The sequence below is a fragment of the Pleuronectes platessa genome, chromosome 18 (genome assembly GCF_947347685.1).
Source record: "Pleuronectes platessa chromosome 18, fPlePla1.1, whole genome shotgun sequence".
Taxonomy (NCBI): domain Eukaryota; kingdom Metazoa; phylum Chordata; class Actinopteri; order Pleuronectiformes; family Pleuronectidae; genus Pleuronectes; species Pleuronectes platessa.
In genome coordinates, this window is record NC_070643.1 from 5,088,253 (window position 1) to 5,113,472 (window position 25,220).

General features: G+C 42.7%; 1 protein-coding gene across 1 annotated transcript in view; it reads left to right on the top strand.

The window, feature by feature from the left end:
* Positions 1–9,799: 9,799 nt before the first annotated feature.
* arid1ab (AT rich interactive domain 1Ab (SWI-like)) overlaps positions 9,800–25,220 on the top strand; it is a 52,940-nt gene continuing 37,519 nt past the window's right edge. The window contains exon 1 of the mRNA XM_053446040.1: positions 9,800–11,114. Coding sequence (XP_053302015.1) covers positions 10,215–11,114 — 900 coding nt within the window. The 5' untranslated portion in view covers positions 9,800–10,214. The remainder of the gene's footprint in view (positions 11,115–25,220) is intronic.

A 25,220-nucleotide genomic window follows, 5' to 3' on the forward strand; every position in this document is an offset into this window, starting at 1 on the left:
GCTCATGGTTGATGTGCTGTAAACAAAAACATGTGATCCATTCAGCCGAAATAAACCACGGCCTCCTGCATTTCTCGTTTTAAACACGTCACACGGGAGAATCTCCTACTGTGCTGTTCATATGTGAAAGGCAAACTCTGGACACACTCTGGACCACATTGTACAAAAATGTTTTGGAGTTATGTCTGAAAACCGCTTATGACTAACACTCAAGTACGATATGTCCACAATATTTTTCACCCTTACTTTATGTTATTCATTGATCCTCATTCTTGCACGACTCATCTCACGCAGTGATTGAGAGCTTTTTGATGAATCACTTTCTGTTTGTAATGCTTCTGTAACCTAATGCTAAGTTGTGTTTGGGCCAGTTGTCTGGAGGAGACAAGCCATACTACAGAGACACATGCCAAACAAAACCCTTGGTTGGCACTATAATGTGGGCATCATGCCTTTGCCAGCCTTTACTCTGTAGGGCCTGTGCCAGCCTTTTATAAATGCCCTATTTGGCAAGAGCCGTGCCCAGCAGTGTCTCTTAAGGTTCTGGTTCAAATACCCTCTTCAAACGTGAACCTGATCCAAATCCTAAATGATCCAAATGATGCGTTCCAAATTGTAAGCTCTCATATCATATTCAGAGGAAACCTGGATTATGTCTTATCAACTCGACTGGCAACAGATGGGGGGAAACTGGAAAGTCATATGTGCAGCCTCATTTTACTTTATTGTCACACATTATAGTAGATTTTGTTCGTTAAGCTCAGCATCCTCCTCCCTCACCATGCATGGAGAAAAAGGTGGCAGCTGCAACACATTAGCGTTCATGGTTTGTTTTCTCGGTATTCAGCTCGGGAGGAGTGTCACCATGAATTACAGCAAAAGGGCAATTACAGCTGAATGTCCTCTCTTTCATCAGCATTTCAATGCAAAGATTTGAGATCTGACCCCCAGCCAGTACCAGCCCTGCAGTCTTCAGGCCGATTATCAGCCCCAAACAATAGTTGCTGCCCTCAAAGGCCTTGTAGTCCCCTCTCTAGCAGCCTCCCCATGGAGTAAAGATAAAGTTTTGTTGTCACAGTTGACTGGTGGGTGGTGTAGGATCCCTTTCAGCCCCACCCGCAGTCCTAGCAGGGATGCAAAAGGTCATTCCTGAAGTGTGCCGGCATCACTACAGAGGAGCACTCAGATCATTGTTAGTTGCCTTTTCTTGGTGGCCCTGTCGGCCCATATAGCATTCTTCCCATCAAACCCATCTTTATGGTGTCACCTTGCAAACATTACATTTTATATGCCAAGGTTTGTGCCCCATTTTTCCCTGACAGCCTCGGTTTGTGTTTATCCTCTTTCAAACAGAGCTGTGTTGCTTCCACGTCGACTCCACCACGTATCTCACATCAACTGCTATGCTAATGTATTCCCTTCTGTTTTGGTCCAATTTCACTTCATTGTTACCCTTTGTAGGTTAAGGCACTCATGCTTGAAACAGTACAAACATCAGCCCCCATAATAGGGACGAGTTCAGGCACAACAAAAGGCGTGTCAGTAAACAATAGGCTAAAAGAGTGGGGCAAGAAAATGATTCGGCTGGTAACAGCTGAAATACATCCAATTTCAATATATGAGAAGATTGGTCTCTTGAGCATCTTGGGGGCCCAGGAAGTGAATTACATCAGCCGGTTTTCAATATAATGTCTTGTATCAAGGTATCAAGGTACTGATATTACACACTGAATGTATTTTTTCTATAAAATGCTCCTTTGGTTTCAACATAGACTATTTTCTGTGCCGGATAAGTACAGCTGCTTGCTATTCTTTCTTTTTTTTCCACATCCATTCATTCGCATCCAATTCATCTTCTCAGCCTGCCACAGTTCATATTGATATATGCTCAGGGGCTGCTCTGTAACAGGTAACTTAATCACTCCGTCTTCAACATGTCAATTTCATCCACCTCTCTGCCAGCCCACTGTGCTGTTCATCATGTCTGCATTACAGTTAGCTATTTCACGTCAAAACAAACTCGGGTCCCCAGTCGGCCGACATTGATTACAAACCTATGGCCTCCGAATCACTAATTCAAACACGCATATTTTCTTCAATTATAGTTTTAAATATTCATAGCCCAGTCTATCTCTCCGTTTTGAATGTGCTGTATGAACATTATTTATATAAAGTTGGGCTAAAGACGTCAAAGTTACATAAACAATCTCTTTTTAACAATCCAAACAAAATATAAGCACCAAACTTTTAAGTAATCTGATCAATTTTAAAACTCAGTTTACGGAATATTACTTCATAGCATTTTATGCTTTAATTGCTGTGCTTTAATTCTAGCAACTCTTATTTCAAAATGTGTTTGTTATTTACAGAAGTATCTGTCTGTCATTTTAGATAAACAAGAAAGATCATGTTAAGTGATTGGTTGTCAGCTCTTTCAGACCAAAGACACAGACAATACCATTACTGGTTCTGTCCTCAGACCAATTCACATTTGCAGAGGGGTTTGGAAGCATCTGCAAAGGTGAGAAATGTGAAATGTGAGAAATTTCTAAGGCTACATCCAATTATGTTTTAGTTTCTAAATGCATCACCGTTATGTTTAGACTTAAAGCCCAAACTATACTCCAAAGTTTCTGAGAACTTAAAATAGAAACATTTATTTTATAGTTATAGTTTAAAACAATGGGGCGGCATTATAGTATGGAGCGGCAACAATTTAGATGTTTGAAAACTATGCAACTGTCGTCTGCATTCGCTCTGTGATTGTTCGAAATTGTTCCAAAAAATGTTGTCAACACTTGCAGTTCCACCTCGTTATCGGTAGAAGCAAAAAAATCTCTCGTCTTACTTTTCAACATTTTTGTTTCTCATTTTTAGTATTCGGCTTATTGTTTACACCAGCACCAACAGGCCCAGTTTACATGAATGGCCTTGTGATTTCTCAGGTGCGTTTGTATGAGCAGGGATTATTACTTATACAGAGATCATTTCAGTTTAAACGCTGTTTGAAGCCAAGAATGTATTATTATCGATGCTGCATAGGGGATGTTACCAGCAATAAATAGATAACCGTACTATGGCCAATGAGAACAACCTGTGAGATGGCAGAGTAACAGAGTGAGTATACAAACTAAAGCATACAACTGTTTGTTCTTCTTCTAGAGAACATATGCAGTCTAGTTTGTTCCGTACTGTCTCGGTAGTGGATTCAACACTGGCGGCCATCTTGGTTGTTATTGAAAATGCTTCAGCAGTGCTCTCATTGGACTTTCTTAAGTAAGTCACTTAATCAAACTCTCCCCATTTTACATAAATGGTTGTGATTAGCCTAAACAGTGTCAGGGGCTAATGTGCTTGCGAAATGTTCTAGTTTCCAGGCTAACTTTAGTCCACACCTGCAATCTGTATACAGCAGAGGGACACAGACACATTTGTTCCAGCAATGAGTCGGATCAGAGTCTGTGTAAAAGGGACCTGGCATGAGATTTGTTGTAAAATCACACGCTGTGCCAACATTACCGTGGCTTTGGTGGTTCAGAGAGAGCTAGCTAAGCCGGCGTAATGAGGGGTGTTCTCAACAGCAGCAGAGTAGGATCTCTAAGGCTAAGGGATAGCTGTGAAAGAGTAACAGTACATTATTATTCAACAAAATAACATTGTAATAAAACCAATAGAATATAAATAATTATGTTATGATGAACTCGTTTTTGAAAAGTAAATATATTATAACAAAATAAGTGAATTTTATTGTTATGAACTGATGTTTCATATTAGTGTTTTGTGATAATTTATTTAATTACTTCCAGTTTTTGTTAACATTTTTGGTTAGCATAAAACAGCCTAATGCAAAGTGATTTTGGACAAAACTGTGAAGCCTCAAGGTACGTCAGTTGCTGAGATGTAGGAATGGGATTTGTTAATTGGTGCGTGATGCGTGTGTTTGTCTAGGTTTCTTCTGTATCAGCCTACCTCTGTCATCAGCACCATACTAAACATGGACACTGTTTTTATTATTTTTCACCATAATGTTAAAATGTTATATATGGAATAACATAGTATAAACACCCCTCTGTATATACACCTACACCTATATCCATATATATACGCCCACAGAAACAGATATATAGACATCCGCAAACATGACACTTGTTCACATAAACACACACATACATATATATATATACATTAGGGAGAAAACTGCACTGTATAGACAAAAGAGGAAGAATCATGATGTGCTGCTGGGATTGACTAGTTCCTAGCATGCTACCATGTTAGCCTTATATTCAAGACGGTACAATTGGTCTTTTGGCTTTTTGTCTTTTCCAAGCCCCAAAGGTTTCTACAGGATTAAGTTTAATGATTTACAGCAATAAAATATAGATTTGTTGTTGTAAGCTGAACAGTGCATTTACATTATCATCTTTCCCCCCATCTTTATTCTGGCCCTGAATCGCTGAGAAGATGCTCTGTGTGAATCGTGACGGTTTGTCAGTCACAGAGAAGCTCACCCACTGGGCTCCATGACCCACAATGGAGCACTTCCCAGTACGTTTGCAGTGGTGAGTTCCCCTACTACAGAGATGATTCCCCGTGCAGTTTCTTTTCATCCCTGCTGAAAAGACAGCGAGCACTTCTCTGTCCTTGCAGGGTGGACACCGTAATTTTGAGTGCTCTTAACCTTGCTTTGCTTTGTCCTACCTTCACTTCACTTGAACACACTGTGAGAAAATTGAGAGTGTTTAGAACTCAGCGCCGGTGCCGATGTGACTGTTTGGAGTCTATGAATTCAGAGATTTTCAATAAGGCCCCCCAACCCCCCCTGAAAGAAAAAGGTAGACAAAAGTGCTCCAGTGTCACCTGAACATGTCCTATCTGCTCAGATTTTAAAGCCTGTCATGGGGCAAAAGGTCCCACAGTCTATTTTCACCTCAGGAATACGGAGGATTTCACTGCTCAGGGAGAGAATAATACAAGGAGAGAGGAGAGACTGATTGAATGTCTGCTAAGCAGTTCAGGGTGAGCTGTGGCTTGTAAAAAAGTTTGATCCCATTTGATCAAATCAGGTAAGAACAACGACTGAAAGATTAATCTGAAATATGACCTTATAAGGCAGCGTAATAATTCCACAAGTGCTTTTTAATATCTCTGCCTCTATCAAAGCTGTGTGTTTGGATTAAACATACACTGAGGCCCTGACTGCAGGGAGAGACTGTGATTTAACAACAAAAAAGACAAGTTGAAACTGATTGCCCACAATCATTAAGGAATTCACGGGTAAACCATGCAGGATTCAATTGTTTTTTGTCGCCCGTTCCTTATTTACAAAGCTGTGGGTGTGTGTTTGTCAGGTGTTAAGTTTAAAAGGCAGGTTCCACACACGCACACACGGCATCTGGGAACAAGCCGGATGCCCATTGCACTTCGCAAAGTGGCACTTCCTTCCTCTACACACTCCAGACTACGCGTTGAACTGCTGCCTGGCAACCATCTGGACAGGGCCCAACTGTTGTGACTGTGTGTGTGTGTGTGTGTGTGTTGTTTTATTGTGCATGTGTGTGGCCAGGGTAACCTCAGCACTGGATTGCCACTGATGTTCAGTGTAAGTGTGCGTTAATGACGGACTCTTGACGGCCATATATTCTTACTGTGTGGATTATTGTCAGGTATGGGCTGTGTTTGGCTATTGAACACGTGGGGGTGTACCACACATTTCTCTGTGTGTGTGTGTGTGTGTGTGTGTGTGTGTGTGTGTGTGTGTGTGTGTGTGTGTGTGTGTGTGTGTGTGTGTGTGTGTGTGTGTGTGTGTGTGTGTGTGTGTGTGTGTGTGTGTGTGTGTGTGTGTGTGTGTGTGTGTGTGTGTGTGTGTGTGTGTGTGTGTGTGTGCGTTTGTGTGTTTGTGTGCGTGTCAATTCAGTTCCACTCTTGTTAGGAAATTCCCCACCAGATTATTGGGTAGTCTTGGTGATTGTATGGCTTCATTCCCAGCCTGGATCCCAAGGGATACAAAAATGAAATAAAAACTCCTGAATGATCCGTCATCAGTTAACTTGCTCAACAAGAGTTGACACTTTTACTGTCCAAAAACGGGATTAATTGAAGAAAGCTCCTACATTAAAAATGCATATTAAAAAATATCAAAGCCTTACATAAATTAACAGAAACAGAATATTTTGGCTTAGTTAAGCCAATTAAATATTAATGCCCCCTAGCCTGTCCACTGGAATTTGTGTTGCCCATTTATAACTAGATTTGATGACATGAATAAGGATTCCCAGCTAATCTGGGCATCTTTAAAAAAGGGTAAATACTTTTTGCTGCTGCTTCTTTTCTAATTTTATTTTTCCTCTATCTAATCAAGCGCTGTTATCAGCTTAATCATAATTACAAAGGAGAGGGATTTCTGGATGTAGTCCAAGCTGCTGCCTTGGTGATGGCCGGGGAAACCACGGCATCGGGCCGAAGGTGATGCATTACGGTCATCCTTGTGGGGAGGCGGTGGTGGGGCACAAGTAAACACTCTTAAATCATCATCCTGCGACAGATGGGGGGTGTCACATGACCCCCTCTCTCTCCACCATCCCTTCTGCTTCTCCCTCAACACACACAATCAATTGTCAGATCGACGGAACAAATGTGACAGACTCCAGGCCACATTTGTTGCAACAACCTGTGAATAAGTTCAAATTTTTCTTCTTTGTTTGATTGATTCCGAATCAGACAAAAGCCAGACACAGGCCAGGATACTATGAAACCGAGTGTGAATCCTGTTCCTCATGAGCCAGACAGGATTATGACAGAGAATTACAGTGTGAAGTTTTCATGGTAACACTCGTTTGTCAAGTCATTCTTCCTCTGTGGGTGGTAACAGTTATAGAAACAGTGGCTGCATATGAGCAGCGATGGCACTATCAACCATAAACTACGGTAGATGGCCTTTTTCTGATTCATCTCGACTTTGCAGAGTAAAAGACTCTTGCTTTCCACTTTATATCAGTTTCAGGTATCGTCTTAATTCTGTGTCGTGGAGGCCCTCGTGCTTGGTGTTGAGCTTGTCTGAACAGGCATCTTGGCATTTTAAAGAACGTCATATCATCGTTATCCATGAGTCCCATAAATGAATGCATGGCACTCTTGACTGCTAAAGAGGTCTTCAGCATCATGTTGTTGCCTTCCCACATGAGACTTAACATACCATATGATCCCAGCGCTTTTAAGTCAGTTTGCAGTCACCCAGACGGCCAAACAACAGATGAATCTCTCTCAAGGTGAGCGCTGAAAATACAGCACATTTTCAAGCCGCTTCTAAAATAAGACCACGACAACAAGAGCATAGAAAGCACATTGTGGCGCTCTTTATAACACAATATGAAAGAGGGAAAGAAGAGAGGCTGCACCCCCTTGATAATAAACAGCAAGTTTATGCTAAAAAGAAGGCCCCTACCCCCACTTCCCTCACAGCCTCGTCTGAGCGCTTTCTGCTAACACACACTCACACATAGCCTATATAAGCAGACAGCAACTGAGCTGACCCCCCCCCCCCCCCCACCACCACCACCACCACCCTGCATACTCTCCTTTATTAAACATACAAAAGCTGCCTTCGCTGCTTCAAAAATGTATTTAGATATTTCTGTTTTGGCTTCCAAGTAAAACTTCAAGTACAAGAGGATTTCTCTCTTTTTTTCTTCTTCTTCTTCCACACACAGAGTGAGCAAAAAGCCCTGCATTGTGGAGAGAGAAAGGGCTGAGCAGTGCAGGCAGAGCTGCTGCTGCTGCTGCTGCCTTCCCATCCCCCACATTCACATAGCAAAGTTCTGCTGCTTTTGCAAGCGGCGGTGCTGCCTTCACGTGCTCCACCCGAGGCTCGTGAACGCACAGTGTCGCAGCGTGGAGGCGCTTTCCGGTTGGGAATAATTCAAGTTTGTGCCGTTGCAAAAGTGTGCATGCGTTTTCTCAACATGCTGAATCTGTCGAGGCTACTTCGGAGAGTAAAAAAATTAAATAAAGGTAGAGCACGTCTATTTGATGTTGCAAAAATGTCCACTTCACAGCTGAAAAGCACGCACTTTGATGTATTATAATATAAACCATATGCATATAATTTCCTCTCACTTTGAGAATAAATAGGGTGTTTATTTATCAACAGCGAATATTTGGATTTTATATTAATATTATATATTTTTGACATATCTTGATGGTCAATTAATTATATCACAATACTCTTTCAGTGTGGTCTTGTGTCAAACAATATACTGTTTAACCAAACTACACCACCTTCTATGTCACTATTTCATCCAGCATCAATGTGTTTCTCTTCGTTTTAAAATATATTTATGAGACCCTTTTCCCATTCTCCGAACACACTCTTAAATACATTACATCTCAACGAAGATAAGACTTTTCTTTCCACGTGTACTTGTTTATCTCTTACATATGTGTGCCTTTCATTACTGACCCAAGGCGTCAAAGCAAAATTTCCGACAGCGTTTAAAGGCAGCACGAAAGCTGCTGCTGCTAGGAGAGCGCGAGGCAGAGAGCACGAAGAAAGGGGGTGGGGAGAGAGAGAGAGAGTGGTGGAGAGACATAGGGCGTCTGTTCCTATTAATTGTATAGGGCGACTTTGTGTGTGTGTGTGTGTGTGTGTGTGTGTGTGTGTGTGTGTGTGGGGGGGGGATTTTACTTCAAACATATAACATGTGATGTGTTGCATTTCACTGGCCTGTACACTGTCACTCCTCCACCACCACAGTTTCTCTATTTTTTTTTTTATATCTCCACTTCCTGCTCTGTGACTGACTCAGTCCATCCCCCCATCTATGTTCATTTTCTATCATCTCTCTCTCTCTCTCTCTCTCTCTCTCTCTCTCTCTCTCTCTCTCTCTCTCTCTCTCTTACACACACACACATAGGTTGTAATTTCATGCTCTCCTCTACTTTCCTCTGCCGCGCTCACTCCTCTCATTTGCCTGTCGTGCACACATGGCAGCAGCATGGAGGCAGCCACTTCAACCCATTAGCTCACTCCTAACACAGGATGACACTGTAGCCTATTCTGCTCCACTCCTGTGACGAGCTAATAAGACGAAGTGCACAGATTAATGAGTACAGAGAAGAACACACACACACATATACACACACAGATGGACACGAGGCAATCTTTGCTTTCAGGATGGTTGAATAGGTATCGCTGACTTCAAGGCAGAGTAGTATGGTAAAGGAAAGGGGGCGCTTTTAATTGTTTAATACCATAAAAGTGTAGACGCCATGTCTGTGGCATTTAGCCAAGCTAGACTGACGATTGTGCATTAAAAGCCCATGGCAGTTTGATACATTTCCACTGAAGTTAAATGTGTCAGACTCCCTTCGATCCTTGTTGCAGCGACGACTCCTTTTGCTGGTCAAAGTATTAAGTTATTATACCATAGCAAACACTATATATATGATACACTAGTACTCAAGCATTAATTACATTGGGGGTTTCAAGCTGAAATAAAGTAGCACATTTACAGCACATTTAGTAAAACCGTGTACATTTATATGTATATATATCTTGAATAAAGTCAGACAGTTCTGTGCTGTGTGTCCTCATTAGCTTTATAATCAGTCAGATGAGGACCGGGACTTGAACGCTAACTAACGGGCCTTTTCGAAACCCACGACGTTTTAATGTGCAGGTTCGATTTAAAGCGCATCAGCCCATTATAATGGCTCTGCTTTGAGGACACTGTTGTTATTAGGACCGTCCACTCCGGATCCAGTTTTGTTTCCAGACCCGTGCCGGGTTTTCGTCCTCTCGCGACAGGTCGGTAAGATGGCTGTGTCTCGCGGAGCCTCGTGCTGGTTTGGTTGATTTCTAGCTCGCGCTCTCGTTCTGTAACAGAAGCCCCCCCCTCCCTCCAACACACACACACACACACATACACACACACTCACTTGTGTCGGTGAATTTCATTTCCCTGGCTCTGTATTTATATATTTTTTCTTTCACAAACTTCCCCCCCATCTCTATTTTAACTTTAACCGGAGTCGCAGTGGATTACCGGATACCGGTCCGGGCGGAGGGCAAAGGGGGGAATGAACCGGGACAACGGGTACGTTGTTATAAATATAATTGTATTTATATTCAATGGTTGTTCGGAGTTTGATTGTGAGTGAGTCGCCGTGCTGAGAGAGAGAGGCAGAGAAAGAGTGGAGGAGAGAGAGAGAGGGATATCATGGCCGCTCAGGTCGCCAGCGTCGCCACTCTCAACACCAGCCCGCCATCCGAACTCAAAAAGCCGGATCGGGACCCGCAGGAGGAGTCGGTACCGGGAGAGAAGCAGCATGAAAATAAGGAGCCGGGATCTGACGGCGGATCTCCCGGTCAGAAGGAGCTGCAGGACGGGACCGATGCTGGAAATGTTGGGGGAGGAGGGGATTCTGACATGAAGAACGGCAACGGGAATTTGCCCAGGGTAAATAATAATAGCAGTAATCAGAATGATACCGGCGGGCCCGAAGGGAATAACCATCCCGGGATGGGACATCACCACCAGGGCCCCTTTCCTCCACCTCCTTACGGTTACAACCAGCACTACAGCCGGGCCCCTTTTCATCAACATGGCGGACAACAAAGCCCTGGCATGGCAGCTGCATCGGGGCCGAGCATGATGGACCCTTACCCCCCTAATTCTCACGAACACGGATACCCCAACCATTATAACAACTACAGCCCGTTCCAGAACAGGACTTCTTTTCAGGGCCAAGGATACGGGGCCATGAATTCCCCGCGTAACAACCAGCCTCCGGCGGCTGGGGGGCAGCCAGGCAAGCAACAGCCAGCAGGAGGAACCACAGCTATGGCTGCCTCGTACAATAATCAGAGGTATAACATGGGAAACCAACAACCTACGTCTACGCCAACTTTAAATCAGCTTTTGACATCCCCGAGCTCCACCAGGAGCTACCCAAACTACCCCCAAGGAGACTATAACAATCAGGAAGGGGCCAACAAGGGACCAGGAGAACTGGGCAGCAGTCAGTATGGTGGTGTCCATCCGGGTTGGCAACCAAGGACCCACCACCAGCCTCCCATGAGCCCGGGAAACACTGGACAACCTCCCAGCAGGAACCAGGTAAACTGCACCGACACACTTTGACTGAGTTGGACTCGCTCAGCGACTCAGAAAACGCTCTGCAGAGTTGCACATTGCATCGGACCAGCCATTGTCTATGTAGCAAGAGCTATAAAATGGCTGCCTCTCTTCTTTCTCCCAACACCACCCCCTGCAACAGTGTTTAGACAGAGAAAGAAGCCTCACATACTGCTAGAAACAACTTTCTGAGTCGCGGGTGTCGGTGTGTGTCCCCTGTCTAGTGCAGGGCAGGAGTTTGACTAAGTAGAGCAAGAGTTAGTCAGGGGGAAGTGTGTGTGTGTGTGTGTGCGTGCGTGCAGAGGGAGATAAAGGTGATATTTCCTCGCTGTTGCTTTCAGCTCTCATTTCTGCGTGAAACCGCCGCGAAACGGCGTCTGTTTTGGAGGAGATGTTCTCCCAGCAGCGCGACGAAAAGTTGCACCAGTGGCTGTCAAGACGATAAACAAGATGCAAATGACAAGCGATGCTCGTTAAATATCATTTGCATAATCATTGGGGGGGGGGAGCCCCCGTGCGGGTTAGAAAGCGGCCGCACGGTGACGCGGAGACGTGTCTCACAGTCCGGTGCGTGGCAACAAAGTGTTTACTTGGGATCAAAGTGTGATCGTGGCCGCGGTTGATTCATCCCGACTGAGGGGTTCATTCATTTTGAGGGGCTCTGTTCGCCTCCGACCGCCTTTTCACTTTCCCTTCCCCGTCCCCTGCGTCTTTTCCCCGCTGCGTGTGCCGCGCCGTAAACACGGCACCGCAGGTTGCAGCTGGCAAAGTGCAGATTGCCTTTGCTTTGGGATTTGAATTATGGAGGTAAAATCCTGCTGTCAGAGCCAAGAGACAGTTGGTCTTAGGTTGACATGCGAGCCGAGATCTGATTGGCTCCCCGATCCCTCCGCTCTCGGCCATTTATAATTGCATCTAATGGAAGGCTGCAGAAAAACAGCCCCCCCTGCCCACTTCTGTGCTCCTCCACCGTGTCAAGACAACATAGTTTCATTGTGTTTCTGTATTTTTATTCATTTTAATCACATTTGTGTGCGTTTTCTGTTGCATTGATGTATTTTTTCTTTTTTTTTTCTTCGCATGGATGTCTGACTATTCCCCCACCATCAACAGCAGGAACCCGATTATTAAATTAGGAATAATATTTATTCATTGGTTATATCAGTGTAAGAATTTTATGAACACATTTGATCCAGTTCATCTCACTGCAGTAATTTGCATGTTTCCATGTAGACCCACCATTGTTATTATTTGTATGATTAAACCTTCCACTCACTGGTGCTGAGTCACATCTCTCATGTCATTTTTAGATGTTGACCTCAGGCATGCACCTGAAGTTCCCCCCCTGCTCTGTTAAGGTACACTGTGTGCACTGCTCATTCTAGTCGGCTGACTCTGGTACAGCAGATAGGGTAGGTGTGGTCATGTAGCCCCGTTGTACAGCCATGTTTTCCACTGTTTCCAGATCAGGAGTTGAGGAGACTTGTGCGCCCGAACGTCTCGTGGCCACGTGAGAGAGTTGGACTGGGTGCAGTTGTGTTTGTGTCAGCCAAGTGTCACAGCGTTGTTTTCAGCAGGTTTACCTAAGTCTCATTTACTTCCACATGCAGAGTGTGTAACCATGTCAACCGGGCTAACCTACTTCTCTCTCCTTGGTGATGATGCATTTGTTGTGATTTGACTCCACAGATGTGTGTCATTAGCTCAAAGGTTAATTATGTTGCCCTACCTTAAATGACTAATTATATTTATAGATTTTTAAATATTATGAATATGTGAAGAATCTCCTAGTTGCAACGAGTACTCGCAATTAAGGCTAGTTTATCCTGTGGTTGTGAATTAACCTTTAACATGCTGTAACTCACGAGCACCTCCCTACAATTTTAACTACACGTCACGGAGAGACCGGTGGCAACAACTGTGATTGGTCCGCTTTGTGTCATGTCCATATTCCATAGTGGCCAGACAAGCATGCAAAGCTCCCCTTGTTGAGTATGTTTAACTGTGGTTTAACACTTTTCATTTGATTTTCTCAGTTTCTCTGGCCACAATTTGAAGTACATACACAGTGTCACCGAAACGCCACAGCCAACCAGCGTTTTGGTTGTGTAGTTGCAGAACAACACATGAGCCCATCACAGTGCAAATCATAATCGGCATCAGGGGCATGTCATCAGTGACATGAATGGTGGAGCTGCATTGGCAGAACAAGAGAAGTGAACCCACAAGCAAATCTGGAAGTGGCATTAAGATTGTCTGATTCAAAAATTATGTAGCTGAGCGCTCTACAATCTTAAGTTTGAGTTCTGTGTTGTGCCCTCTACTGGAATCCTCCAGTAAGATGCTTAGCACCTAAGCAAGTACGTTAGCAATAACGTTACCGATGCAGCCAGTTGTTGATGATGTTTCACATGCAAAATGGAAAAACAAAAAGGAAACACATATTCTGGTGACACACATGTAGATGACACAGAAGATGACCTCAAGAGAGTTTGTCGTCATAAGAGCTGACGATTGTGTACAAAATACATCACTTCCTGCCTCTTTCTGCAACACCTTGCTACTCCACCTCTCGCCTGAATAATGCAGAGGATTTGTTGCTGTTGTTTCGGTCCTGAGAACTTCACGCTGTGTTGTTTATGTGTGAAATGCAGACTCTGGGTAAACTCCGTAGTTAACTCTGGATTCTACCCAGAGGTCATGTCTGAAAAAGGGCTATTAAGGGCAAACTGATCGTCTTGAGAACTGCGACCACCACCTGTTGCTTTATACTTCAAAAAGCCGGCTTCACACATTGTGGCAGTCGCTGTATGACAACAGGTTAAATTGTGGACACTTAAAGCATCTTCTTGCATATGTAGCTCTTAGGCCTGATCTGATATGGTTCATGAAAATAAAAAGGATGAGAGGTGTCATGCTCTTGAGTCCATCATTCTCTGGGATGCACCTCACTGCTGTTGCGAGGAAAGTATGGATTTAAAAAACAATATGCGTTATGTCTCGTTTAAATTTGTCCCATGTGAAGAGAATTTTACATGCCCGAGGCCAGCTGTACATTGTGGCAAAACGAGGTGAACTGACAGAATCTCAGTGTGGATTGGGTGTTTTTTCTCAGTTGGAGCTCTGGTTTGACAGTTTAGCAGTTAGGACAAAAACTAATTTTATTTTTGCTGTGACATGATTTGTTTAACTTTGTTGCGGGGGAGTATTCCTGTTTACGTCACTAAATATTGGAAGTCATATAGTCCCATTTGACCTAGGTTTGTGACTGAGATGACCAAATGAGATATGATATTGCACATATTAGATGACACATAAATTATATATTTTTTTATCATATTTCTCTTTGGATCGTCACTTATTCTGAGTATTTAGTTTGGTATAGGTTGCATTTGGATTGGAGGTGAATATGTTGATCAATTGCAGTAACACTCATCCCACTGACTTGGTTATGTCCATTGTGTTGTGTTCAAAACAAAGACCAAAACGCAGCTTGTATTCAACGTGGAATAAGTGCATCATCTTCACCTAAACATCTGATTGTCTTGGATAATTATGCAAAGAGCTGACCTGTGTTTCTTGAAGATGTGTGTTTAATTATTTTTGTAAATGACAGATTATGTGGATGCTGCCGTCTTGCCTTTTCATTACTAGATTTCCATCAATGCAGGTTTTTTTTTTCTCCATACGAGTTAATGTGCTTTCAGGGTAGTTCTTAGCTAAAGAAGCCACTGAGGCTCATTGTGTGAGTGGAGCGAGAGTGTCTGGGAAGGTAATTGAACAGTTTGGTTGTTAAGCATACATAAAGGTAGCAAAAACTGTATTTTTGACGATGGTAAAAGTGCTGTTTGAAAAGCTCATTAGTGTCAGTGAAATGGGAAGATTCAGAATCACTTAAAACTGTAGCTATAACAGGAGTGTGCCTTGGTGTCAGCGCTGCAGGTGCAGAGAGAACACATCAACGTTATTCATATAATCCCAGACGAGGTGTCTGGAGGACAGGAGGACTCACTCAGGGCTGTGTGAGAATAGTGTCCATTTTTTGGGGACACGTAGTGTGGTCAAATCGCAGCACGGACATGTCACTTAAGGCCGCCGCCGTGTGGACATAATGTTCAGTCAGAGAACCGGCATGTTTGATGTTCGACTGTCGGGGCTGACAGCAGACCAAAGTTCAGGTAGAGAGACTTTCACAGGCCGAGGAGCTGTTCGCTAGTCAGCTGTATTTTAGTTTATCAAATGTCAACTCTCCATTCATTAATGTTGGCATGATTGGCTTTTTAATTGGCAGCTATATCTCACGTAATGATTGATTGGATGACTTTTATGGAGCCATTCAACTGCCCTGGGCCACCTGCTGAAGATGAATTAGTGTGTTAATTGAGTGTGGGCGAGGGCTAATATTATGGGCTTCATCACGCCTCACACACAAACAAGGGCTCTGAAGTCGCGTGTAGTGGGGATGTTGTAAATGGGACGATGCCAGGTGTTTCCCTCCCACTGAACACACAGGAGTGAACCATCAGGGAAGCAACCCCTTCCACCCCCCTGCCCCAGCTCTGCAAGGCTGACTTCTTAAATTGGGTTTGAATTAAATCATAATCAGAGACACATTGCAAATATATCTTTGTCAAAGTCGCACATTTGTAAACGATAATGAAAAACACAGAACTAAAGGTGTTAAATTAACTGCTGCTAATAGACACAAACATAGCGGCGTGGCGACTTCCAGGGAGACCCCAAACTACAACCACTTAATTTAGTCACTTCATTTTTCTTAACAAGAAATGAAGATGGAATATATTTAATATTTAACAGATGCAAATGCTGGAAAGTATAATAGTAAACTGCTAGTGGCACAGGGGGCTCATCCCTACTTCTATTTAAGGTTAAAAGTCATTTATTCGTGACTTATTCGTGACTATTGCCGGCCAGGATTCTGGGAACTTGCTCTGTTTTCTGGTATTTGTTAAGAATCACTTGTAAGGACAACAACAGATTGATTAGTGTTGAAAGTAATAATTACAGCCCCACTTTGAAAGACAATAGGATCTTAGCATCATCAAGTGTTTTGGCCTTGTAATCAATGATACAGGCCAAACTTGAGGGCTACTGGCTTGTATGGCAGCACTATGAAAGTCATGAAGTTGATTGAGCTTAGTGACTAAAGCTGTAAGCATAAGTCGATTACTCAAGTATTTGGTTGTAGAGCAAAAATATTACGTTATTATTTTCTTTCATTTGATCAAATCAAAGATGAATTGCTTTTCCAATCAAGAGTCAGTAGATAATGAAAATGAGCCTTTGCTGCTGCCCCAACTCACTGGTTTTCTATTTGAATTCATTGAATCACATCTTGTTTCAGTCAAAGATATTAAAGAGTTGCAGCACTAGACGGAGCTTTTTAACTTGGATAAACGGTTCCTTGACAGCTGACCCCTTACTACTCTGTAAATTGTTTTTTATCTAGTAAACACAACACACATTTTAGGTAACACATACAGACACAGAGAGCAACTTCCAGCTACTGTTTAGTCAGGGTCTGTGCCGCGGAGAAGTGGAAGACCGAGCATTCGAAAAAGGAAGTTCACTCTGGGCTCTTTATTCTGCACTGCTGAGTAATGATTCTCCACAGGCCACATGGACAGCATGCTGCCTCCCGGCAACTGTGTGTATGTGTGTATGTATGTGTGTGTGAGTGAGGCTGCATGGTGTGTGCCTATGAGGGAGAAACTGTGTCAGTGATACTCAGGGGAAGGGGGGGGGGGGGATGTTTTGTGAATGATCTTCGTCTGCCCCTGACAGCTGTGTGTATTTGTGTATAAAGTGTGGCAGTTACTTGGTGATCGTTGAATGTGTGTGTGTGTCTGCTGCTGCCTCAGGAGTCTCTCTGACCTGCTCTTACTCCACGTGTCACCAGCCATCCATCTTCCTCTAGTAACATTGGCCTTTCTCATCCCACAGACAGCGGATGATTTTCCAACTCAGTCCTTTTCAACAGTTTGATATTGTGTTCGAAACAAATTTACTCCTCAGTCGCACCGTCCTTAAAATCCCTCAATTATTCCTGGATATCGTCAATAGAAAGCACAACAAAGAAAAGCGACTGAAAGCATCCAGGTTTATTGACTTCCCCAAACAATAGCAAGTCTCCCTCCCAGTTTTTAATGATACTGTTGAAATCTTTAATTGAATGACCCAAACATCCCTGATGGTGAAATTATGTCTGAATAACCTTTAACCCTCCTCTATGCATAGAGTTGCACATTGAAAACATACTGGGAAAAACAAGTTTCTCAATGGACAAATGTCAAACTTGGACTATTGCACCAGCGCAGGCTGGAAATGTAAAGGTAATTCATTTCTTTTGACATTTACCTTCTAAAATGTTCCAGATTAGCATAGTAATATCCGTCTCTGAGCCTGTGCGAGACTACAGACTTAATTTACATGACATATGGTGTGTGCCTTTATGGAATAAAGTGGTTAACCTTTAAATGGTTGCAGTTGTTGATACTAGGAGGTAGAGAATGATGCTTCCGCCTAGATCTCATACAACACTCACCTTTGCTTGCATTGCAAAAAAAAAAAAGAATAGAAAAAAGCCAATGGTTAATATATAAAGCGGAAAAAAGGGAACATGAGGAACAGTTGGTTTTCTCCTTTATGTCTTCTGTGGAACTCAATCATGACGTGTGTTATTGCGCATTCTGCCCACCAGTCATACCCTCCATTGCTCTCTGATTTGCCTAATATGTTTTGCACTACTTCAGCCTCTTTTGAGGCAAATAAAACTAAAGCGGTGGAGATCACTCGGGGCAAAGCAGAATCTGGAAAAGGAGCCTGTTCAGGGGATGGAAATCAAACGGCAAACCAGTGATGGATCAATACTCAAATTCCTAATCCAGTGTAAGACTCATGCTCTGTTTATTTATAAACAAAGACTTGTGAAGCAGTGCTGAACAGGTAGGCAATTGATAGAGCTGGGCGATATGGCTATGGTTTTCATCTGAGATGATTTACTAATACTTATCACGATAAATGTCACTTTTATTTATCCATCTAGTTTACAGACTGATTTTTGCAGATGATTGACAGTAGTGGCTTTAAACTCTTCTGTATGAGCCAATAATGACAAACAGCATAACATTTTACACATCTGAGGTATGAATTATGGTTTTTACCTCCTGTCTTTTATTTACACAATGCATAAGCATTACGTTAATATCCGTTTCCTCCAGCCCTATTAAGTTATCATTGTGTATTGGCTCATACCCGCTTAATATTATTTCAAGTTTGACTGTTTTGATGAATGCAGAACGAAGAGAAGGGAAGAGTGAGGGGACGAGAGTGGCAAACCACTCATTTAAAGTCTGTGTGGGAAACACTGAATTTAATAACTTCATGTTTGGTGCTGTTGGTCAGACATAACAAGCTCTTTGTATCTTGTCTGTTTCCATTATTTATTAACCTGCAAATAATTTCCACAGCTTATAGGCGGACCATTTGATCCATAATTATTGTGTCAGAAATCGTTTAAAAACAGTTTCCAACAATATCCTGCAGCCCAACGTGAAGTCTTTAAATGCCGTTATAAGATATTCAGTTTACTGTCACACAAAATAAAGAAGAGGAGCAAATTCTCACACAGGAGAAGCTGAAACTCAATATATTTTTTGTTTTTGTGCTTAAAAAATGAAGGTTAATCAATGATCAAAACGGCGGTTGAATTTAAATTTAATGTGGTGGTGGAGGCAGGAGGTATTGTCTATAACATTTTTAGTAATTTTATAGACCAGTCTGTGAAGTGGCAAAACATTGGACAGATAAATCGATAATGGAAATAATCAGTTGCAAGAAAAGGGCTTATTTTTATATGGCCCAAATAATGAATGTGCATTTTTCATAGAAATGGGCCAATGTTTACAGAGGTGTAGATGCCTGTACAGCAGTATGCCAGGCGTGCAGTTAGCAGACTGATACAGAGCTATTGTTGTGTTTTGATTTGATCAGCTCATGGTCCTAAAAAAAACAGTCGGTGGTCAGCAGGCTATTTAAAGGCCATTTAGTGTCATTGTTTTGTGGCCTGTGTGGCAGGTGACAATGATTTATGCTCCAAAGACGCATTTGAACAGTATTTGATGCCTGGCTGATGCTCAGGTTGAACTGGTGTTGGGAGCTTGAAAGTGTGGTTGTATGGCTTTAGCTTGAGCAGCAACATGTTCCTTTCAACCTGTGGCAAAATTCTCATGACCACTCATGTACACTAGGCATGCGTGTGCCGGTAAACAGGAAAGTAAGCACTTCCTGAGTGTGCTTCTTGACACGGGTAAATATTGTGATCGTTTCCTCTCCCACCTTGCGCCCATCCAGACTAAGATGCTGCTGGCGTTTTTAATCTAAAACGAGGCGAGCAACATCTCCAAAAGTTGTATGCGTGTCTGTAGGAGAGTTGATGCATTTCAAACGAAAACTTAAAGCGGAAGTAGGCAGAGTCTGTGAGTTTGAATAAGCCCAAATGAAAAATCCCATCCGTCTTTACAGTTCAGTCCTTTGAACAGATCCAGAATCATGTCAGAAAGGTCACTAAAACCCGAAAGCTATTTTATCCATGATGTCGTTTTAAATTAAAAGTGGACAGCTGTGCTGCAGTACACAAACCTTGTTTTCTGTTTAGATTACCAGTCTGCGTTTCAGATTATGACCAGGCGTGTTTACCTCTGGTCGTGTGTGTCTGTGTGAGCCCTCTGTGCGACATCAGTGTCATGGTTGTGACTCTTAACTATGAGGCAGTCAGTGAACCAGCCAGGTCCTTAAGTGGCTTCAGCCTCATTCAGTAACTTGTGTATTTTTGGCATAGTAGCGAGTGACACACATTTCGTAATGGGGGCGTCCAGGGTGCCAACGGTCAGCCCGAATGAGCATCCTTCTCGGCAGCGTGACGCAACTGATCGCTGTTTTGCCTCCAGTGCTGACGAAAGAGTTACTGCCCGCAGTCGAATCGAATGGCTTATCTCTGAGCGGAACAGGAGAGCACAAACTGTTCTTCTCATCCCTGAGCGGCGCTGGTGAAGCGCTCATGACCCGAGAGGCAGTGTAACCACATTGTGGCCTTAAAAGAAGCCACAGTGGTGTGCATTATAGGATGTTATTCTACTGCAACAATAAACCTTGGTTGGTCTGTTAAGCATCACTGTGCAGCTATTTATTATATTTGATTCCATTTTAAAATGTGACATGTGTAACAGAGGAGGTCAAGTAGAAGGACTGAACTCAATCATTAATATTTTTTTTATATTTTGCCTAAATGATTCCTAATTTGAGAGACTTTTTTTTTTACAGAACCTTATACTTCTGTAAAGAAAAGTCTTGCATGTTAATGTTACTCAAACACAGAGTGAAACAATAAGTTGTGAACTGGATTCTCTTTGTACCACAAAACCGTTTTCATATTTGTATTGAAGTTTTTCCACCTTCACCAGCTTCTTCACCAGCAAGATGGAAGGGAAACTTTTATATATTGGAAAAAAGAAAATTCAGATTTTCTTGCTTAGAATTCGATCCAAATCTGGAGTCAGCTGAAGACCCTTATCAAGATGCAGCAGAATCGTTGTTGCTTAGAAAAGTGATTGAATGAAGGTTTAAATTTTATACAGTTAATTGTGCAGCCCTATCTGCAGGTGCTGTATATATCACATATATATTTACTAGGGATGGTCATAATTAATTAACGATCGATTATTGATCATTAAGAATTTCGTCGATGACATTATTTTATTCATCGATGAAAAACTGGATTTCGTTATGTGGCAGGAGTTCGGAATATCCAAGTTACCTGGAACGCAGCACCGTGAGGATGTCAGCAGCTGGAGGAAGATGCCCAGAGCTAGCCTCCGCTGCTCGGCTTCATGTCCGCACACGGACCCTCAGTCCATGGGGAAGGGAACCCTGACAGACCCGGGTCTGGGTGAGGGGTTCCGGGAGTGAGGACATGACAACAAGCGGACTGAGAGGTCAAGAACCGCCAAATCCAGCTAGCTCTCAGCGGCTAGTTGCTGCTCTCTCCGTCGGCTAGCTGCTCTCTCATCGGGGCTTAAGAGTACAGCAGCTCATATTTTCAAGTGTAACCAGTAAACGGATCCCGTTTAACTGCCACAAGAGTTGTTCATCTTGTAATAAAGATCTCAATGAGTAACGCGCTGTGTTTTTTCTATTTTCACTGCATTTTAATATAGCCTTTAAATAGTGAATTTTAATATAAAAATATTAATGATTAATCGGAAATCGATCGATCGATTAAGAAAATTTTATCGAATGCCCATCCCTAATATTTACTATTATGTCACTTTTAACTTTATAAATGTATACGCACTCTATCTGCCAGGCCAGATTTTTCCCTTTCCTCAGCTCCCAGTCCGAACATCCCTCGTCTTGTCTACTACCGGGAAACAGCCACTGTCACCTGAAAATATAACTTGGTCCTTGACAGGTTGACAGTGAGCAGCTAAGGAAAATGTTCACTCTCTTATAACTCCAGCCTCAAGATGTCAGGAGTAAAGGTTTTGTATTGAAGGAGCAGTCCTGTGCTTTAGCAGAGGAGGTTGATATATTCTGACTTTTGGCCTCTGGTGTGGGCCGAGCTCCAAAAACATTCACTCCCATTCTTCCTATAATTCAACTCATGACATCTTTTCGTCAAATCCTCTCTTGTCTTTCACACCTCCCGTTTATATTTTAGCCTTTTTTAATGTCCTCATTCTAGCTTTCATGTGGTCTGTCTGTTTGGCCTGTTCTCTGTAATGCAATGTTGCAGTTCGACCTCAAGGGCATTTCCTCAAATTTGGATCAAACTATCACTGGGACTTAAGGTTGACTGATTTAGTTTTGATTGTCAAATGTCAAGTTTTTATTAAATTTCTTCAGAGTCTGGACAAACATACATCTAAACTGCAACTTTTTAGCGGAGGCCCCATCATCTCACACGGAAATTTTACGGGTATACGCAGACTTTTTTAAATATGAGAAAATCAACTTAAAAGGCGATTGACTCATTTCCCATTGTCAGATGAAGAGTTTTCCTTTGTGTATTCCCCGGCAAGTCATGTTCCACGTCAAAAACATGCTGGAAACGGAGAAGCTCTCTCATCTTTCTGTATGCCAGTGTTGCATCTTGCACAATGCGAAGAAAAAAATTACTGTTGCATGTTGTTCCCAAGATGTAAAAAACAATAACAACACAAAAGAGTATGGATATTTATGGCCTAAAGCCTGGAAATTCAATGTGCATCATAACGTTGGATAGAAAGTGTTTTGTCTATGCTGCCGGCATAAAGTAGAAGTAATCAGTGCGTTCACCTGAGTGTCATGAATGGCATGTTTCCATCACTGCCAATCAGACCTGGAGCCAGTAAAAACCACAGAAAACCTATGAAGGTACGTGACGTCTGCTTTAAGCTTCTTGTCTGTGGGAATAAGATGCCCCCAAATGGAAGGGACCCTTAGAGCAGCAGTCTTTCCTGACTCCTTTCAAATCAGCCCTTATTCATGCAGGTACAAAGAAGTTATTTTGACTCCCATCGTGTTGTTGTTGTTGTTGTTCTTCTTCTTCTTAATCCACGTAAAAGGCCTGTCTCCTCATCTCCCAGTGATGCGAAAATAGATTTTGTCATACGAGTGTGCAAGCCCCCTTCTTCCTCTCCTCCCTCAACATCTTTTGAATTCCTTGGAACAGCTGGGCAAACATCTGGGTGAGTAGAGTGCTGCTGCCTCTTTTCGGTGTGGATGATGGCACCAGCAGACGCTGGCTGCCGCTCCTCCACCCAGCCCAGCTCCTCCTCCCTGTTATCCAGAGTCATGCAGCGGTCAAGTCCAAGTTGGATCTTCTCAGGTTGCAAGGAGAAGGCAGTCTAATTGTTTAATTGAGAACATGGCCTCCCCCCGAGCTTCTTGTTGACTCTAGCTCTCAGGTATGGATCCTTCCCCAGCTGTTTGCTCAAACCAGTCGGATGTATTTAGCTTTCCCTTAAAGCTCATTTTAGCAACTAATGGTGTTATCTCTTTGTTAAGGGTGAGATTAAGTGAGATTAAGATAATAGGTCAATGCACATTCAGAGGATTTTTTTTTTACACAGTTCTTTTAAGAGCTAGTGGATGTTTATAAAAAGTAAAAGTCTAGTGCAGCTGTGATACCTGAGTCCCATGACCGAAACATTGCCCTTTTTAATATTTTTCTGTGAAAGACATCCAAATGTCTGATGGAATGTTTTTGCCCAAGAAAAGAGACAAACTTACAAACTGTTGTACAAGAACTTTACAACACATACACACATTTGAATCTTTTACTTATTTATTTCAAGTTCCACGCTAAAAATGTAGTCGTCTTTTTTTGTCAAGCTTTCCCCAGCTAAAACAGTACTATCTGTATTTTATCCCCACAAAGAAGCTGTGACGTCTAATACTCAGCCTTAATTCCATCTTTTTTGAGGACTATCTAACCTTGCATTCGATTTAAAGTTGTCTACTCTTCTAAGTCTGTAGACGTTTTCCAGCACAACTCCTCGCACAGTAGGGAAATGTCAGATGAGAAAGTGGATGAGGAACGATGTCCCTTGTCCTGGAGCAGAGTACTTAACCCTTCACTCCTGCAATGGATACATTTGAAGCTCTAACAGTGAAAGACAGGTCAGACTGACCCTTTCCCACTGTGAACTTGGACAACAGTATTAATGTGAGGTAAGCTGTTGCTCCAGCAGAGTGCACAGATTCTCTCGACTAGCTCTTGGAAACAGTGCTGGAATAGAGACGGGCTCGATATCCTGTAACTTCTCTTTTTTCACATCACGTGATGCGTGTGACTCCACCATCCATATGAGGGCGGCCATAGCCGGCGTGTGTTGGTTGCTGTTGCTTTGCGTGTCGAAGGGCTTTAACCCAGAACAATGGTGTGTGTTCTGAGCCGAGGCCATGTGGCCCTGTGGTGGATTTAATTAGCAGCAGTTGTTTGTCGTCTGTCCCCCCCCCGGTCCATCTGCTCTGCTCGGCACCGTGGACTCACGCTCCACTCTCAGGCACTGCTCCAGACCCCTCCCACCCCCCTCACCCAACCCCTTACAAATCCCTATTCCCATCCCCATGTCTCTCTCTCTTTCTCTCACACACACACATACACACACACACAGGCAACTTTGAATAGTTGCAATATCCACCAGCAGCCCAGTCATGACACAATATACTCGGTGCAACCTCGTCTGCCAAGAGTGCTCTGGCTTTCCTCTATGCATATTAGCCATGTGCTAATTGTGATTATTTATTTATTTTATTGTGGAAGAGGGGGAAAAAGGAGGGGGAGGAGTTTCCCCTCAGAACTGGATTTGATGACTGATCTGGAAAAAAGAGACAGTGCTGTGAGTTGAGTTGGCGTGAGAGTTTGTCCTTATATGTGGAAAGTTGTCATCAACCTTTCTCAAACTGTGTTAAGTGTGCAGAGACTCTTAAGGAAAAAGCTGTTTTTTACATAATTATATGATTTTAGCAAAAGGATTGTATTCACCTGCAACTGACTCTGATGAGAGTTGTTTTTTAAATCGAGTTCAATGCTGTTTAGTTCTCCTTCAAACATCTAATCTGTTGAAAGCTGAATCACACATTGATGGACACTGAATTGTGTGTCCATACTCCACTTGATTTATAATCTGCTTAATATTTCCTGCATGGAAAAAATAAGAAGAGAGAGACTAGCACAAATACTGGTCTTAATATAATACTACATCACATAGCTATGAAAACGTTCTATTGACATTATGGAACAAAATTCACTCTTTCACCACTCACAGTTATAGAGACAAGTGTGTGGGTTGCTGCAAAGCTTTTTCACCTGCCTTCAAGGGAATCTCCCTACACAGATCTTCCGATATTTTTCTTAAATCGGGAATTTTAAGTAATAATTTTGTGGAAATATTCAGAGTCTGATTTAGGGTTGGATGCTATTGTAGAAAAGTATTTTTGTTTCTATTTTTGGAACATGTATAAAAAAAATGTACACCAGTTTGTTAGTAGCTTGCCTGACCTGTTTCGAAGGAGAGAAATAGG